This window comes from Toxotes jaculatrix, chromosome 12 (assembly GCF_017976425.1).
Source record: "Toxotes jaculatrix isolate fToxJac2 chromosome 12, fToxJac2.pri, whole genome shotgun sequence".
NCBI lineage: Eukaryota > Metazoa > Chordata > Actinopteri > Toxotidae > Toxotes > Toxotes jaculatrix.
The window spans coordinates 24874004-24892531 of NC_054405.1; the positions used below are offsets into that span (position 1 = coordinate 24874004).

Sequence of the window (18528 nt, forward strand, 5' to 3'; positions counted from 1 at the left end):
AAACAGCTTATTACAACCCACAGTTATATTTTATCGTTAGGTGGCTGCAGTAATTGTGACTGTAGGAGGTTGGGAATGGACACAGGACACAGGACACAGGACTTTCACACAAGAGTCTGCTGTTTGTTCCCTGTGTTAAACTGATAGTCAGTGCTGTTTTCCTTTTTTTTCTTTAAATCCTTTATTGTTCCACAACCTTAACCGTGTGTTTATTATTGTAACCATGACAACAAAGGTCCCTTAACCTTAACAAAGTATTTATTTTAACCCAAACCTAAACAAACTGGAAGGTCCAGCACATCGCTGCCAGCATGCTGCATGTTTACTATGGTAACCACGACGACAAAGGGGCCGGTACGCGTGGCGCTGTGGGAGGGCACTATCTCAGGACGTTCTCCTATGGGTCATGTCAGAGGATTTCACTCATAATGAATGAGTGAAACACACACACACACACACACACACACACACACACACACACACACACACACACACACACACACATACACACACACACACATATATACAGGACTCACTTTGGATGACGGATGTCAGGCAGGGAGCGGTTGAGCGAGATCCGGTCGCTGACGTAAATGTTGAAGCCGTTCTCCCTGTAGGCCTGGTCCACCTGGTCGATTTCTGTCAGAGGGAACGGCTTCCCCTGTTCACCGTTACCTGCATCAAACACACACACACACACACTTGTGTCATACATACATGTCAGTGAAGAAAACACTCCTGAAAACACACCTGTGTTATGGTTCATGTTGGATTTACAGAAGTCTGCCGGTTCCAGACTCTCACATGTGAGAGTCTGGAACCGGCAAGAAAAAATGACTTAATCGCTTCTCAAAATATTTGCCAACACATTTTTTTGCCAATCAATTAGTTGACTAATTGTGTACAGTTCGACACAGTGGGACTTTCAATTTAGTACCTATACAGTATATCACACTTCACATATCCAGTACGTACCTAATCACTCGCTAACAACCATTTTCCACGTGCAAACGTTATAAAATCTGAGCTCATTTCAAGAGTGCTGCGTGTTTTATTAACCACTCATCAATGCACCCTACACAAACACACACCAACGCATGCATGCAGGCTGATCTATAGTCGGAGGAGGGCATCAAATTAAAACGAGCCTCCTCATTCCATTAGGCAGAAATGATATGTCTGTATTCCTTAAGGTAATAACTGTTCTAAGTAACTCCTCACTTTAATGCCTCGTTTCAGAGATAAACTGTTCTACTTAACGTTCTACTTTTGCCTGTGTAATAAACTTGTTCCATACGCAGATCACTTAAATTGTGTCTTCCGGCTGTCCTGAGGCAAAACTGAACTCCGAGAAATATTTAGAAAATTCACTTATAAGATTATTTTTAGCCGAGTCACCAATATATATATTTTTTTCCCAGTGATTTAGTTATGAGTCAGAATCTCAGTAATGTCTCAGCATCTCAGTAATGTCTCAGCAGGGCAACGGACACTTACATTCTTAATGTTATCTTTCTGTCTCGCTCATGTTCTGTGGTGGTGATGTCTGTTAGTAAAGTCCACTTGACGAACTGAGTTTGATTGACGTCCAAAGGGAAAGTATAACATCCTGTTTGGTCGGAGCGGGACACAGCTCTGGAGCTCCTCGGTGAGAGGCCACACTGATTGCTTTAGTATTTTTCCCTTCTCAGAGTTTTCTTTTGAAATCTTCAGTGTTCTGCACAGTGTTAGCTGAGCACTGTTATGGGATGTTTATTACGCATGTTTAAACGCACCTTGGGAGTCGCAGTTGTTTTTATCCTCCTTCACTTCTTATGTATTTAATGAACCAGATATTTCCTCACACAGATGTTTATCTTTTGTACTGATGATTCAACCAGGAGAGTTTCCAAACTGTGAGCGAGCTCCAGCTGTTCAACGCCTGACTTTGTCTACATGGAGAAAATGAATGGGACTTTTACTCCCAGAACCAAGGGGTTCCCAAAATAGCTCCCCCCACAGTGCAACTCCACAGTCTCTGGATGTGACTCTCCCCACGGTGCTGACACATTCAAACCCAGTAGCTCTTCTTTGCTCAGATTTAACTGAACACAAATACTCATAGAAAGTGCCACATGTTCACACTCTAAATCAGAAAATTTGGAGCAAACACAAAGTAGCCTTAGTGAACTACAGGACAGTGTTTTTTCATAAATCATTAAATGCTTTGTTTTTCAGGGAAGGGGAGGGATAAAGTCACGCTCATGGATCCTGGTTCTCCAAACCATGGTTTTGTTCACAAAATCTACCGTATGATCTCTTCAGAGCCTCAAACCTCTTGATGTTCTCTCGCAAAGTCGGCTAATTTGCCACCTTAGCGTCTGCTAATGCCAAATAAAAGGCAGTTAAATCTGTTACGTTTGTAATAAAAAGCCAAAGGTATGTTTCCCACTGAAGGCCTGAGGCTGAATCAATGCTTATTGTAGAAGATTAACTGTGTTTAATTATGAACTCAGAACTTTCCTCGCAGCATTGATTTAGACTGCATCTGAGAGAGAAATCCACTCAGAGGGAATTAAGAGAAGAAAAAAGACAGTTCAACTGTAGTGCTGCAGTGTGTGTGTGTGTGTGGTCGCGTGCTAAAACAGAGCAGATGTTCTCAGCAAACATGACTCAGCAAAACACCAGCATCAGCAAAGAGTCTGGACCTACCGATGCGAGCAGCATCCCTCCTCATGGCTTCGTAGTCGTGCCAGTCCGTCCGCCGCACACCATCGGCTCCCACCTGAGCAACCCTCCTCATCTGGTTCATGTCCTGCAGGAGCCCACAGGAAAAAAAACACAAACCCTTAATACGTTCATCGCGCCTCATAAGCTGCTTAGTCTTTTGTCAGTTTATGGAAATACATCGACCAATAAATGGTGCAAAGTTTTATTTGGGTCACACTTCAAATTCAGTCTATTCAAGAAGATCATGGGCACCATTAATAAAAACCCTGACGATCTTACCTATCATTGCCATGACAGTAAGGGAAATTTTGCTTTATATCAGAGTTATGAGATGTTTCCTCGGAAACAGAAACAATGAAATAGTGAGTGGTGTCAGCTGGTATGAAAAGACAGAGAAAATCAAAAGAAGAGACCTTGTGGTTCTAAATAATGTAGACTTGAATCAACGATATAGTTTATTCACAAATAGAACTGGTGCTGTAAAATGCTTGAATGAAAGATACAGCTATTAGCGTACACACACACACACTCATACACACACGTGTGTAGAAGAAACCCAGGCTTTAAACTCACTTCAATCTTCCTCCTGGCAGTCAGCCAAAGCCTGCATGGGTTTTATTTTGTTTCCTAAAGTGTGCTGCTGACAGCTGTGTTCAGACAAAAAAAAAAAAAAAAAAAAATCCAGAAATCACATTCATTTCACTGCCATTGGAGACACACACACACACACACGCACACGCACATGCACATGCACACGCACACGCACGCACACACACACACGCACGCACTCATCACCATGAGCTATTATTCTCTACTCAGCATTAAAATGCAAAAGCAGCCATTTATGAAATTCTCTGCTTTAGAAATGACTTTCAGTAACTCAAGATATTACAGGATCACAGCACAATGGTAAATTAATTAGTTCCATGGGAGGATGCAATTAGTGAAATGTTGTTAATACAAGCGACGCGTCTGACTGCAAGGAATACCATTAACCAGGCCGTTAGCTGACACCACAGCAACGTCAAACAAACCACTGTGGCGAGCAATGGGAGTGTGTGTGTGTGTGTGTGTGTGTTCATGTGAGTGTAAAGTGCCTACAGCAGCTGTTCTATTTTTCCGTTTGCTTCCAGTCGGTTTGACATTTCAGCGACAGCCAAGCCAATCAGCCAAGGTGGCAGATACTGTACGAAACAAGACCAGAACAATGTCCCAATACGCCAAACCACATTCTCACCGTAGGCAGCGTGATAAATCCATCCATCCGTTATCTATACAGATTATTTTCGTAAGGGTCACAGGAGGTACCCGTGACCATCTACTGGTTTCATGTAACTTTGTCCATTAAATTTTGAAATACCTTCAATCTAACGGTCACCACTCACACGCAAGATCGGTTTGCTCCTGAGGGCGAGCGGAGTTTGACAGATGTTGGCTTTTACCAAGCGGTGGCAACTGCCTGCATTTACATAAAGGCCTTGTGAGTTCCTCAACTTGATGGATACTACAATACTTCATCAGCTGTTCCTCAGTGTAATATATTAATATAATAAAATGCATCGTCAGTGGCTCCGTTGCATTTTACAAATACAACTTGACTCAAATGAGCCTTTTTCCTCATGAAATCAGTGTGTGTAGAGCAGAGAAAAAAAAAAAGCGAACCACAATGCACCTGAAAAGAGCTACAGCTGAGTTTGGGAGGCAGCGGATGGTTGGACAGAGCTCTGACTGACAGTGACTGATCTCCGATGAACGACAGCCGGCATCTGAAACAAAGCTTCAACACCACAGTCATTTAACTTTAATGAACTGATTGTGGAAAATCAGCATCACAATTGTTCTGCGCCACCTCTTTAGGAAATAATTAGTGGCTAATTGTTCTGATTGATGGTGTTAGTGGTGCGGTCAATTATGAATGATCTGTATGAGGAGGTCATTGAACTGAAACAGCCACTGACACCATCCTGCAGGCATCACAGAGATTTATTTAGCATTGATTTTGATCTAAAAGAAAAAACTTTGATGTCTAGATTCAGCCCAAGACTTTCCATCCTTCTCTGTTTCTCTTAAAACTGTTTTGTTTTTCTTTACATTATTTAAGGAGAATACCAGTAAAGTTATCTCGACGCTTCATCTCTCTCTCCTCCTTTTTAGTCTCATACTTCCTCTGAACGTGTCATGCCGAGACCTGACATGCAAGGAGATTCCATCTGTGTGTTTCCAAATAAAAGGAAGCGACACTGTCCCGCCCATTTCCTTTGATTAAATTTTCAGCACACGTCACCGTGATTTTCCACTGGGACTTTCTGCTCTAACAAGACCTTGAAAAACAAGAGACAAGGGGAAAGAAAAACTTTGGCAACATCAGTCAGTGTGAGTATTTTGGTGTGCCTTTGTTTAGGTGTTATTCTTTATGTGTTTTTTGTGTGTGTGTGTGTGTGTGTGTGTGTGTGTGTGTGTGTGTGTGTGTGTGTGTGTGTGTGTGTGTTTATACAGAGGCTGAGAAAAATTGATCAGAACGGAAAACGTCCAATTGAGATAAGCAGGATGGGGAAGATGTGAGAAAAAAGGACATGAAGACACACAAGAAAACTCTTCCTCCCCTTCCTCCATCCTTCTATCACGCACACACACACACACACACACGTACACACACACACACACACACACACACACAGCTGTCGTAATCACTCGGCACTAACACGCTGGAAATGGAACTGGACACCACATTAACCCAGCATTCTGATGGACCTTCCATTTCCTCCCCACCGTAGACGCGCATTCATTTTCATTCACTTCATTTCAGCTCAACTAAATTCAGTTCAGTTCCATTTGAATTTACTGTCATCCTGCATCGCACCAGCGCACAGATAAAGGGAGCACCTTTTCTGTCGAGCCTGCGTCTCGCTAAACTAATAAACCAGAGCCCATGGACAACAGCAAGATACAGTACAAAAATCCATTCACAAAAAGTTTCAACATAAGCAGCAGTTCAAACGTCCGAGGTCAACAGCTGCAGTGATGCTTCAGATTCTGCAAAATTCAGTGTCATTCGGTGTCAGTCCCTCAGAACCCGAAGAGCTAAAAGTTCCTTTTAGATCCAGTTTTTCTAAACAAGGTTCAACAGTCACACAAGGCGCCGTCCACAGCAGAGGAGTCATAGATTAATTTCTACACCCACAGTGAGGTCGACCAACAACAGCACACTGCGATTCACATTCTCCATCAGCTGGGAAAACGCTGTCCATCAGTTCTTCTTTTTATTTTCCTACAAGGGATTCTTTTATGAAGAAAGCTATAACAATAACACAGTAAAAGAAAATGTTCTTAAACTATACACAGAATACAGAATACTGACAACTGCGAGAGATAAGGATAAAATAAGGCGACAGTCTGTGAACCAGAAGGTTCTGTTTTCCACACCTGAGCAGACTGTCCTCGAAATAACCGGCATTTCTGCAAGCAGTAATTATGACGAGATTGAAACAGGAAGTCAGGTGACGTAGTAAAGTAAGAGCGACAAAGTCCACACAAAGAGGTGGATGAATGGATGAACATAAAACAGGAGGCCACTGTTCATCACCCGCTTCAGATGAAGTCAGTCTTATTACCTCTATGAACTGTGATGGTTCCATTAGCATAGCCACACGCTTATTAGTTAAGGTCGCGTACGCCTGCTGGTGGTACGCTCCCATGGGTCGCACCTGAGGGTTCGGACAAACAACCTTTTATAGTTGTTTAGGTTGGAAAAGTTGTTGCCAAACAGGAGACTGACACAGTTAGAGACTAACTGGTGAAGAATAAACGGAGTTACATGTACGTTCACCAGTCGGACACAAGCATTTCCAGCAGCTTGTTTGGGTTTTTTTTTTTTTCTGCCCCCAACGGGAATACCTCTTTCCCAGACCTGGGCAGCATCTGACCTCCAGTTACAAAGCAATGTACACCATGTACATTGATCACAGTTTTGTTCTCAGTGCTGTACTGATTTCAACATAACACCAAGAATTTAATTCCAAACATACAGAAATCACTCAAGCTATTGTTCAGAAGATACAAACAAACCTCACAGCAAACCCAAACCATCGTTTCTCTTATGTCTCACAGTGCTTCACCTGCAGCTGCCTCACTAAACAAAACCCGCACGGCCGCCTGACCCCATCTCACCTGCTCCAACACTCGAAAAAGATCCAATTCCACTGCCAAGGCAGGTGGTGTAAGATTTCAAATAAAGGAGAGGATCTACACTGCTGTGGACTTGTATTGTGTAGTATCAACACATCTCCAATACCCACTTCATAAAAGCCGGTGTAAGTGGCGATCACGTCGGACAAAAGAAAGAAAGGAAGAAAAAAAAAGAAGAACAGTCATTGGTATTCTGCTCTTTGTGGTATTTGTGGTACTTTCTCTGGCTCCCTGCTGTGTGCTCTGCTGCCACCTTCCTAACGGCCATCATCACAGGGACGGGACTTCACGCTGCCACAAACAAATGTCTGCTTTGGGCACATTTCTACTCAATCAATATTCAAGGCGCAACATAAACAAGCTAACAGGGCATCAGAGGAGCTGCACCACCAGCCACGCAGGCCATGTTTTACCTCCATCGACTGCTCAATCTTTAATTACAAAGCACTGTGTCCGATAAGTGACAGGCTACAGTGGAAATTCATATTTTATCGAGCAAAATGTTCAGAGAGACGGAGGCTGGAAAGAGAGGGAGATATGGAAATGGCCAATTTCACCTGCATGAGTGATCACTAATTACCTTTCATGTAGCCTTTTAATGGGCTGTTCATCTATTCATCTAATGTTTGCTGCTTACAAAGGATCTGTCCCTAGGTGGGGATAAACATTATGAGTTCCACTTTGTAGACTCTTTATGGGTGGGTGTGTGTGTGTGTGTGTGTGTGTGTGTCATGGCAAAATGTGGATATTGCCTACTTCAGCAGGAATCACCACAGAGGTGGTTCTGAAGAACATTTTGTACCATCTCCCGCTAGTTTCGGAAAATGTCTTCCACGTCGCACCTGACCAGACTTGAAAAGGTCTTCGACGCCACAAAAAAAAAAAACGACCACAGTGAAATGAAAATGCCATGCTAACCTCTGAGGCATCACCTTTTCTACAAAGAGTTACCTCATCATGCTTTGTGGCAGTGGCTTTATTCTTCAGTGGATGTAATATGGAACAAGGGAGAAACCACAACAAAACAGCAGTGACCTTTGAGGTCTCGCCTGTTGCTTCTAAACTTCCTATTAAAGCGCAGTGAAAAACTTTGCAGAGAAAAAGTTAAGCCCAAGAATTTAGAATGTCAGGTTTTTATCACAGAACACGGTCGTTGCGTCTCGGCCTCCAAATGCTTTGTGTTCTCAGTTTGAAAGCACACCTGTAGGTGTTTAATGAAGAAACACGGGGGTATTGTTTGCATTGCCTCCAGTATGTTATTTACCATACTGCCATGTGTTCCAGGCTGTCACGCTGTGTGACTGCAGCGAGGGGCGTCCCCAAGAGTATAACCAACCTGCCAAGTCAACAGTTCGCAAATAATATTTACACTGATGAGTCAAGTTTTGTTTATATAGAGCCAAATCCCAAAGTTCGCAGATCTCAGGGCACTTTTCATACAGAGCAGGTGTAGACTTTACTCTTCACCCAACATTGCCCCACGAGCCAGCACCTGGCAGAAGGAAAAACTCGCTTTTAACGGAGAACCGGGCTCACAGCTGGATCTGATCAAAGTGTTTCTCTGCAAGAATAAGCATCGAATCACAACACTGCACACAATTTGTATTTTCATTTGTGAGAGAGCAAAGGGATGATATGTCAGCTGCACTGTAGGAACATTTACATACACACGTGTACATAGACAGCATTTATAAATAATAAAATAATAAAATAGTTAATTTGGTTATTGCACGTTTGTGTTTGTCGTCCTGCACCAAAGACTGGTCGTCACTTTCCTGATGCTTTGCTAATTTTCAGCTGCTCTCAGATCTGTTGAGCTGAACAAAGAGGCGGAGCGAACAAGGAGAGACAGAGGAGTTAGGGGAGTTAGAGGAGTACCACCGGACTGCTTTCGTTTGGCATCAAGGAAGAGCTGGTGTTAGCAGCAGAGTAAGTCTGATAAGAGCAGAGCTTCACATTCGTTCTCTGAGGAGGATGAATCAGACCACCTTGGGTCAATACTTCCCTTTTCTGTTTCCTCTCCTCCTGCTGAGAGTCGACAGCAGCTCGGAGTGAGAAGAGGAAGCTTTTCAGTTCTTTTTTTCCCCTCGCAGATCACAGACAGATCCACCTCGACCCCCAGAGACACAATTACCTTTCCTATTCTACCTCACCCTCTGCTCCTCCACCTCCACCTCCAGCCACTTCACAGACAAGTGAATCTGTGCTGGAGTCCCGCCGCTCCCTCCTCTAAGAACACAAAACTTTTGCATGCACTAACTGACCTACTCCTACCTCAGTGAGAGGCCAGGACAGAGAGAGATGAAAAAGTCCTATTATTGTCCTTTCAGAAGTGCTAATACAGGTATCAGCATCATGGATGCACAGAGAGGATGTGCAGGCTGCATTCACTGTATTTCTATTTTATTTTATTAATTTTTTTGGTCAGAACTCCACAAAAAGCTTATAAACATACGCCCCGGACATATCACCTGTTAAAGCTGCTGCAGCAAACATGGCAGTGAACACTTTTTTAGTAACATAATGAGCAGACACAAACACGATCAATGAACTGAGAAGGCGTCAGTTTTAACTTTCTACCACGTCAGCGAAGCTGCAAATGTTCAAACACTCTTACAGGCTCAGCAGCCCTGTTGTGATACACATGCAAATCCCTCCGGGCGTCCCCTCTCCATCCTGTCTGAGCCAGACATGAGTTTGAGGCAGAGGACCTCCAGATGAAGTCCCCTGCGGTGAGGCCCTCCAAACTCCCCACAAAGAGGAGCTCAGCAAGACCATGGCACAGTCCATTATCTCCCAAAAGGAGTCATTATCCAGAGTCCTGCTGAGACAGGGAGCACAGCCACAGGACTCGTGGAGTCCTCTGCCTCCTGCGGTCCCAGGCTTTCTGCCCCTGATATTGATGAACTGTGATATGAGCATCTTACAAAATGTGTAGCCCACCTGCTGTTCTCATGCAACTGGCAGAGAACATGAATCCAGATGAAGGCTCACACTCCTTTTTCATTTTGGAGAAGGAAAGTTTGTGGGATGGATTTTGTTTTCACACACAGTGTTTTTTTTTCTTTGTGTGTGTGTTTTAGTTTTTTCCCCTAACTGCACTGAGAGCAATGAAAAGTCACGAGGGACTCAAAGTGCAGCTGCTGTTCTAAAAGGCACAGCATCCAGTGGATGTTCTGGCATCAGCATCTTTTCCTCATCCAGTCAGTCACGTACCATCCAGCTACATGTGCATGTGTATGGTACGTATGGCGAGGTGTGCTTAGTTACAGCTCCTATTCAAACACTGCATTCTACTCGATATTTATTAACCATAAAGAACTGTTTTCCCTGGTACAGGCTGGAGCCCTGAGCTGTTCATGCACCTGTGGGATGGACTGGAATACCGAGTGTGAGTCAGGCCTTAGTGACCAAACTCACTGATGCTCATGTGTCTCTGCAGCCAGGTTCCAAAATCCTGCGGAGAGTCTGAAACCAAAGACAAATCTGCTAATGTAATGCTAATGTGTCGACATGTTTTTGATTATCATGATTATGTCGTGTATTTATCCTTTCTCTCTGCGGTGCTCTGATCTGCATGTACACACACGCACGCACACATCTTAAACAAACAAACACAAAAACTAACAAGTAAAAGTACACACTGAGAAGAACACACTGCCAGGACAGACACACACACTTGCAGCTGTATATGTGCACAAATAAACAGAGAACACATCGCTGACACACACACTAAGGAGGGCAAGCCGCACAACTGTACACAAACACACCTCCAGCTAAAAGCAATCCTGCTATCACCCTGCAACAGCCGACTGCAGAGACTCCCAAACAGCTAAAGGATATTAATAAAAACTCTTGACAGATACGGCTGGGAAACATGCAGATATCGGAATTTAAACTCACATTACTGCTACTGAATACTTTAATACATACGCACACACTGCTGCTAACTGAGAGTTTGTTTTGTTTTTAAAAGCCTGTTAAGTACATAAAACGAGGCTGACAAAACGCTTCAGAGCTCCCTTCCTCCCGCTGTAATCACCACGAAACACGGTGATCAAACTCAGTGCTGCAGGGTTTTTGGTTTGTTTCTTTGCTTTTTGTGTTTTTTTTTGTTGTTGTTGTTCTCTGAAGTGTCTCAGGTGCAGTCAAGGCAAACTTCAGTCCTCTTTAATTTGCAGAAGGGCTGAGATGCACACTTACACCATGTGACTGTCCTGCCTGCTTTCTACCAAACAGTCCCTTTATGAAAACTGCTGACACTGATCTGTGGGTTATTCAGAGAAACCAGGATCTCCTCTTTTTTTTTTTTCAAAGGGCCATTTTGAAGGACACATACTAAATTCCATTCACCTTCATTGTATTGGGGTTGTGGTAGAGGTGTTTATCTCAAAACCTCAGCACACAGAACCAAACATTTCTGTGGGGCCAGACAGGACTAGAGGTAAGATAGAAAATATGTTTTTGTATTCGGGTGAACAAACCCTGAAGGTGAAAAAAGAAAAAAAAAAGAAGCTTTTAAGGACTCTCGGGCAGCATTCTGATTTGCTAACAAAGGAACACAACACGTTGTGAGCTATAAGCATACTGTGATGGACCTGCTGGGGGTTTCAGTGCTAATTTACATCTGCGCTGGAGCTGCAGGAATCACAGCCTCCACTGGCTCCAGTCCAAACCCATCTGAGCTCTTCAAATAAGCTGCTTATTATCATGTCTGAGGGAGAGGAAACCAGGGGAGTAACGGCACAGTAATACTGTATGATGACCATTAAGTGCTGAGTTGTGGTGCCACCAGTACAAAGAGCAGCTTCCTGTCCCATCCCAGCTAAAGGCAAAGCTGACAGACAGGCGCCGCTGTCAGTCCCTGATTCACTGCTCTGCACAAACCAGCTTCAAAGCTCAGAGGTGCACTGAGCTTTAAGCTGAAGGGAGAAAAAAAAAATCAACATCATATTCTTCACATTACATATGGAACTGGGCAATAATTCAATTTTACAATAAAACTGTTCTGGTTAATTAAATGAAGTTAAAAGGAAGTGAAAATGGAAAAAAAGCATCATTGAAGTCAGTGAGACACCAGAAAAACAAAAGCATTTGTCATTTGTTCAAAAACTTAAATTAATTTATGTTTATGTTTTACTGACAAGTGACCTCTTGCAACTGCGAGTGTAATTTCTATACTCTCTAAGCAGCAAGTGTGGAAGTAGCCTGACAGTTTACCACGGCAAAATATCTAAGAGAGGCTGGGGCGCCTGACTTTACAGTGGAGGCCTGGTTAAGATGCTGTCTCCTGGTTTCCTGTAACTATGACAAAAACATTTCTCTAACTTTAACCAAGTATTGCAGTTTCCTAAAACGTAACCACAGAGGCAGAAGATCAGAAAACACTAATCTGAGTCACATGGTTTGTTTTGGAGGACACTGCCAAGGGACCGATTTTGTGGTTTAGGTATGAGGATCTGGTGCTTGACTTCACATTATGAGGAGCAGCAGTATTTCTACTGTTAAAATAACAATAATTATTTTAATAAAAAAAAAATACATTATGAAATAACTTAGACAACATGGACACGCAACAGAATTCCAAACCGAGTCGAGACAAAGAGCCTGTCGCAAAGACGAAGGCCACCAACAAACCGCATCTCTTTGTTTTAGAGCCACAGATGAACCTCTATGGTCACATGGCCGGCAGAAGCAGCAGCAGCAGCCCTGCAGTGTGAGTGTTTCTCTGTCAGCAGAATTCAGACCACAGATGAGTGACTTGTCTCTGCTTGTTGCTTCTGAGCTTGGCTCCGTTCGACGTGGGACTACTAAGGGACAGATGTGGCTTTCACTGCCCCCCCCCCCCCCCTCCTCCCAGCATCCCTCCATACTGTACAAGAGCCCATCTAAAACAGACTCGCCCTGCTCTGCTGGGCCTGATTCACACTGTGGTTGATGAGACAGGTGGCTCCTTCCCTCTACTACGGCGATCAATTCTCAATATGGTTAAGAGGATCAAATCCATTGATTTAACACAAAGAACTGTCAGTGTGCTGCTGAAAGGCATTTAGCCACACTGGTGTGCAAGCTGCCGGGCGACTTACCCCAAGGCCATTTTATTTTTAGATAAAAGGGAGCAAAGCCAGCTTTTTGCTTCGTCCCTTTTTGCCCCGTTTCACCGCAAAATTTGTAAATATCAGACATTTACCGTGAGGTAACGGTGGAGACTCAGCTCTGAGTCACACAGGACACATAAAGTGCTGTCGCTCGGCTCTGCCTGGGCTCAAACCTCAAACCATTTTCCACTTCAGACCACAACTTAATCAGTGGCCACAGACAGACAGACATTCGAAAACACCTGGTTTCATTTCACTGATTGGAGCGTGTGGCCTGAAGTTCAACAGGCTCAACAATGAGTGCTTTTCATTCAGCTAATTATTCATCCTCCCATCTCTGCGCCTGGGAAAAAGGCTTCAGAGGACTTTGGAGACGGGAATCACTGATGTATGCTACATGGAGGTTTTTGACCAATAAGAATAAGATCAGAATCCCTTCAGCGTGTCTGTCTGGTGTTTGTTTAACGATCAGTACTCAGTAAAAAGAACCGCAAATTCGTGGAACTAAAATGCCCCGGGGCAGAATCTGGTTGTGAACACGTGCAACCAAATAAATGTAAACAAGGAGGCTGTTGAAGAAGAGCCTTCTCGCCTTCCTCCCTGGGTAAATGAATTTTTAAATAACAACATGTATGAATGTTATTCATTTATATTCTATCTTATCTAACACATCAGTGGGAGAGACTGTGTATGAATGAGACTGCAGATCATACTGCTTGTATTTAATCCGCTCTGATCTTATTCTGATGGTTTAAGAACTGTGTCTTCTACAAGTGGAACAGACAGAAACCAACAAGGGGAAGAAAAAATCTGCTACAAACGTCTCTAACAAGACTTATGTGGGAAAAGGCTGAATAGGATTAGGGTATTGATTTTTATCTACTTCAGTGAAGCCATAACTGCCCACAGGGAGCACTCAAACACAGAACACAGTCACAAATATTGTTCCTTCCTTTCTCCTCATTTGTCCTTTGTTCCATTTGTCTTTCACTAATAAAAGTTTACAAGAAAGAAGCTGAAGAAAAGATGAAAGCTTGCAGCCAGTTTCCCGCAGTGTAAAATGGCTCCTGTGTCATATTAGAAGCTAAAATAAGACAAATGTTCGCGCCGGCTAACGACAGACCGCCTCTCCAAGGTGTTTCACTGCTTTTCACCCAGTGCACACGGAGAGACCCGTCTGTACCTGCATGATACTGAAATAATGGCATGCTAATATCATGTGGGAGTAAAATTCCAATTTCCTACTTTACGTCTTATGACTTGGATTGTTCCAAATGGTTCAATTTGTAAAACTTTATACAAAAAAAGCAAAACCTGGTCTCTGGTGTGACAGTCGTGTGCTTTGCAAGTCAGAAATCCACCCCACCCACCTCCTGTCGACTCTGCTCCTGTTAATAAATGTTCTGTTTCATTCATTTTAAAAAATGTTGCCTCTGAACATAATAGGTGCATGGCAGTATAATTTCCAGGAGTCAGAGTTGCACTGATAAACTGTATATAACTAGCTCTTATGTTGTTGTTGAAAGCTTGAGGGACATTAAGGGCATTCTATGCAAAATACTCTCTCAGGATGAAATCAAGAGAAATTTGTTCCACGTCAAAAAACATCTGAGAGTTACTGTACAGAAGCAATCTGTTTTGATTTTCTTCAAAACATAACGCTGTGCCATGAAGGGGCTCTTAGGGACAAATGACTGAGGACTCTAATTGCAGAAAATGGAGTAAAAATCAATTGAAAGGCTAAAACTAATCGTCAGTGTAACCGATTTTCAGAGCGACAGTGAGGACTGTTTTCCCCAACAAGGAGAACAACAGACATAAACAGGTGAATCAAACCGTTTCCATGTTTTCATCTGAGGTCAAAAAAGACCTGTTTTACATCACTCAGTAAATCTGATGGCCAGTCGGTCTTCTAAGAGGAAATTCGTGATAGGGAACCTTTGTATGAACCTGCTGCTTTGTCATATTTGTGATGGTGAATCACCATTTGAATGTAATAAGACTGGAAACGCATGAATTTGTGCATAAATCACACTAAATGACCTGCCTTTAATAACCAGGCTGTTGAATCTGTGTTTAATCCCTCAGACAAATTGAAATCTTTATCATTCTGAGCTCATTTAAAGTGGAAAAGTGTTTGTTTCATGCTTTGACTACAAATCAGATTTGGAGTTCAGGGTGGCTTTTCCTCGCCAGACACCTGACGACAGCTTGGTGCGATGTCATTGATTCAGTAGACAAATGATTACCACGAGTGGTTTCAAAGCACTGTGCTGCTGAAGGGAGATGCCGGAGACATCAAGTGTAAACACCACTGACAAAGACACAAAGTACTTTGTGACTATTTGATGCGGACTGGATAGTTAGCTGTAAAATACATTTCTAGTTACATAGCACAGTTGTAATGTCATTTTTAGTTAATTAATTAACTACAATTACAATAAATTACTCCAGGTTGCAGCTTGTTTTTAGTTGCTCAGATAAAATAAACAGCTTGACATCACTTTATGAGCTGATAACTGTTTGTTTGTTTGTTTCTCATTATTTTTGACATTTCACACTCTAAAATAACAGGTGTATCTTTACATTTACCGCTAATGCAAATTGCCAGTGGCAGCCTTAGTTGTTCCCCATGGCAACAGCTACAACCCAAATACTGCAGGGCTCTAAGATCAATTAAAGCATGATCACTAAATCTACCATTGCTTAACATAAAGAAAAGAAATTACATTGCTGAATACAATAAATCAAAGGCAAAAATCCCCTGTTTGGAGCAGAGAATTAAACTGCCGAGCAGCAAACAAAGCTAACACCACAAATGATTCCACTGGAGCTGACCTGAACGCCTAACTTCTTCCCTTTCAGTGCATCTACAGCCTCTTCCATCGCTGTACACCTAAAAAAAATTGCACCACGCACAGATTGAGGCAATAAAATATGAAGCTGTGTCGAAAACACATTTCCACGCTTCAGCTCTGCACTTTTTCAGACCGAGACGCCTCGGCGCTCTCCGTGGTGCTGATCCCGGGCAGTGCTCAAAGTACGAAGGCGCTCTCCGCGGTCCTGACTCTGCGCCCCGTACTGTGGATGCGGTCGACGTGCGGAAGAATCCGCGTAAAATACATTTACATCTACCGATCTGAACCGATTTCCGCTGTAATTACTGTCGCTTCTGAAGTCTGAATGAAGAATTTCATTCATCTTTGTTTCTGATTGTACTGAGCAAAGTCTATTAGTGCCCCACTCCACCTCGGGAGTCTCTTGAATTCGAAAGAAAACGAGAAAACCACGAACAAAAATATGGCACACCTACGGTTTCCTAAGACCCCCTGCAGGTCCCAGGACCCCCGACTGAGAAACAATACTTGAGAAGTAAAATAACCGAGCTCCCCTTACCTGTATCGGGGGAACGCCGCCCGGACCGTCCACCGTGTCGGGCGAGTTGTCGAACACTCGGTCCCTGTACAAAGACCACAGCCCGACGTTTGGGAGGAAAAGAAGAGCCGCTATGAGCAGCCCGGCGAACTGCAGCAGCCTCTTCTCCTTCCGCCTCATCTCTGCGGGAGAAAGCGTGCGAAGCAGCGGCGGTGGAAACTGACGAGTCCAGGCTCCCAGCTTTTCTTAGCGGAGACAACTTTCACTCTGACTGGGGGGGACGGACTGCATTCGAGCTGGAGGGAATAGCCACACATGAGCGACGTCCGGTCAGAACTTTCAAAATAAGATCCCTTAGACTCACAAGTTCCTTTAACAATTATAAAGTTCAATTAAAAAAAAAAACTCCATTATGTAGCTTCCAGATTTACAATCAAAGAGACGTTTAAATTTTCACAAAATCCTCATGAAATGACATACGTATATAAACATGCATATATACAAATACATGCAAAATATGCCCAACATTCAGGATTTAGTTCTTCACATTCACAGCCACGTTTAAGTCAGTTACATGATTTGAAATCAAGTGAAACTGCCTGTATGCAAAGCCAATGATCCTAGTGTTTTCACGGTCGACCAACATTTATCAGGATGAGAAAACAGAAACCAAATCACACACGCAAACATTCAATACGTTTTGTCTTAGAGAAGTAGAAAAGGTAGGATCCTGTCATGAGAGATAAAAGTAGCATATTTCATTGAAAAATTGACTCAAAATTATAAATTTAAAAAAAATGTAAATAACTAAAATACTCTTGAAAATGTCTACTCTCTGTAAAAGGTCTATTTAAAGCTTAAGCTTAACCATGATTATTCTAAAAGGCTGTAAAATGGGAGCTTAGATAATCCTTCAGATTATACAGTGTGAACACATCCTGTGCACTGTGAGTAATTAAGCTGTGGGAAGTCACCAAGAAGATTTCTGCCCTGCAATTTGGAAGGAGAGAAGGTTCTGCAAAGCTCACATTCTGTTCCAGTTTCTATTTTCAGTTTCTCACTTGAGTGTTTTGCCAATGACAGAACTGATGCTTTTGTTTTGAAGGGTAAAACAGCTATCCTCTTGTGGTTTTCAGATTTTCTCTACAGCAGCTTGACACAGTTTATCATTTTGAAAGCAGACTTGGCGGGATAACAGCGACGATGTCACGTCTGACAGTTGCTGAATGAAGTGCTTTCATAAACTGGAAAATTGTGTCCTCCTGCTGCTGTGGTCCTGCTGCGTTACTAAAATCCAAAACACGTTCAGATACCTGCTGAGTGAAGGTGTGACACAGTAACCAAACCATGCAGCAGCTCTATGCACAATGGGACTGAAAGAATGACACTGAGAGGCTTCAAGTTCACAAGTGGCGCTTTCTGCTTGGAGAGTTGTAAACTATTTCTGATCATCCCGACAGAACAGATGTGGACACAATTACTGATGACCTCTTTCCAAAGCATGCTGCTATTTCCATGCAGTACCATCCAGATAGCAGATTTCCATAAATTTCCATGTGATGTGAAAATCAACCACAGTCTAAACGAAAAGCCTTAAGATGATCCATCATGACTAATTTCATATTTTTTTAATTAATCAAAACCACAAATCACAATGAAAAGTCTAAAACATGCTGCGAATGTCAGTAAATATTAATCATTCATTGTAAATAGGCTGAAACATGCAACAAAGACCAGTAAAGTGCCACTTAACAGCAGCTGAAAGTCTTTCACCTGTGCTGCAGTGACGTACAGGTGTACTCCACGACACGATGCTGACAGCTGTGGTTACAAACACACTCGAGCAGACTTCTGACTAAAACCAACAAAGATCAGACAAACAGGAAACTTTGAACCAGAGAGGGCAGCAAAGCACTGATATTCAGCTTGGTGTTGAGTTAGTCTTTAAAGGGAAACTAAACAGACCAGTAGTGACAGTTGTTTTGTGTCATTTTGTTACCGTTGTTCCAATGTGTGTCACCGTCCTCGTTTAATCCCAGCCCGTCTCCACTGCCTCCCTCTCTCATGCAGACTTTCTCAAGGCTACACTTGCAGGCAGAGACAGTAAACATAATTACTTCATTATAAAGCAGACTGTCACTGTGTTCCTCGCTTCTTGCTT

The 18528-nt window shown here is 42.9% G+C and overlaps 1 protein-coding gene across 1 annotated transcript in view; it reads right to left on the reverse strand.

Annotated features, from left to right (window-relative positions):
• Positions 1–16591, reverse strand: part of LOC121190762 (polypeptide N-acetylgalactosaminyltransferase 10-like) — a 44833-nt gene extending 28242 nt beyond the window's left edge. Inside the window, 6 exon segments of the mRNA XM_041051752.1 lie at positions 537–675; positions 2692–2757; positions 5293–5301; positions 9946–9995; positions 16037–16059; positions 16422–16591. Of these exon segments, the coding sequence (XP_040907686.1) occupies positions 537–675; positions 2692–2757; positions 5293–5301; positions 9946–9995; positions 16037–16059; positions 16422–16547 (413 nt within the window). The 5' untranslated portion in view covers positions 16548–16591.
• Positions 16592–18528: the final 1937 nt, after the last annotated feature.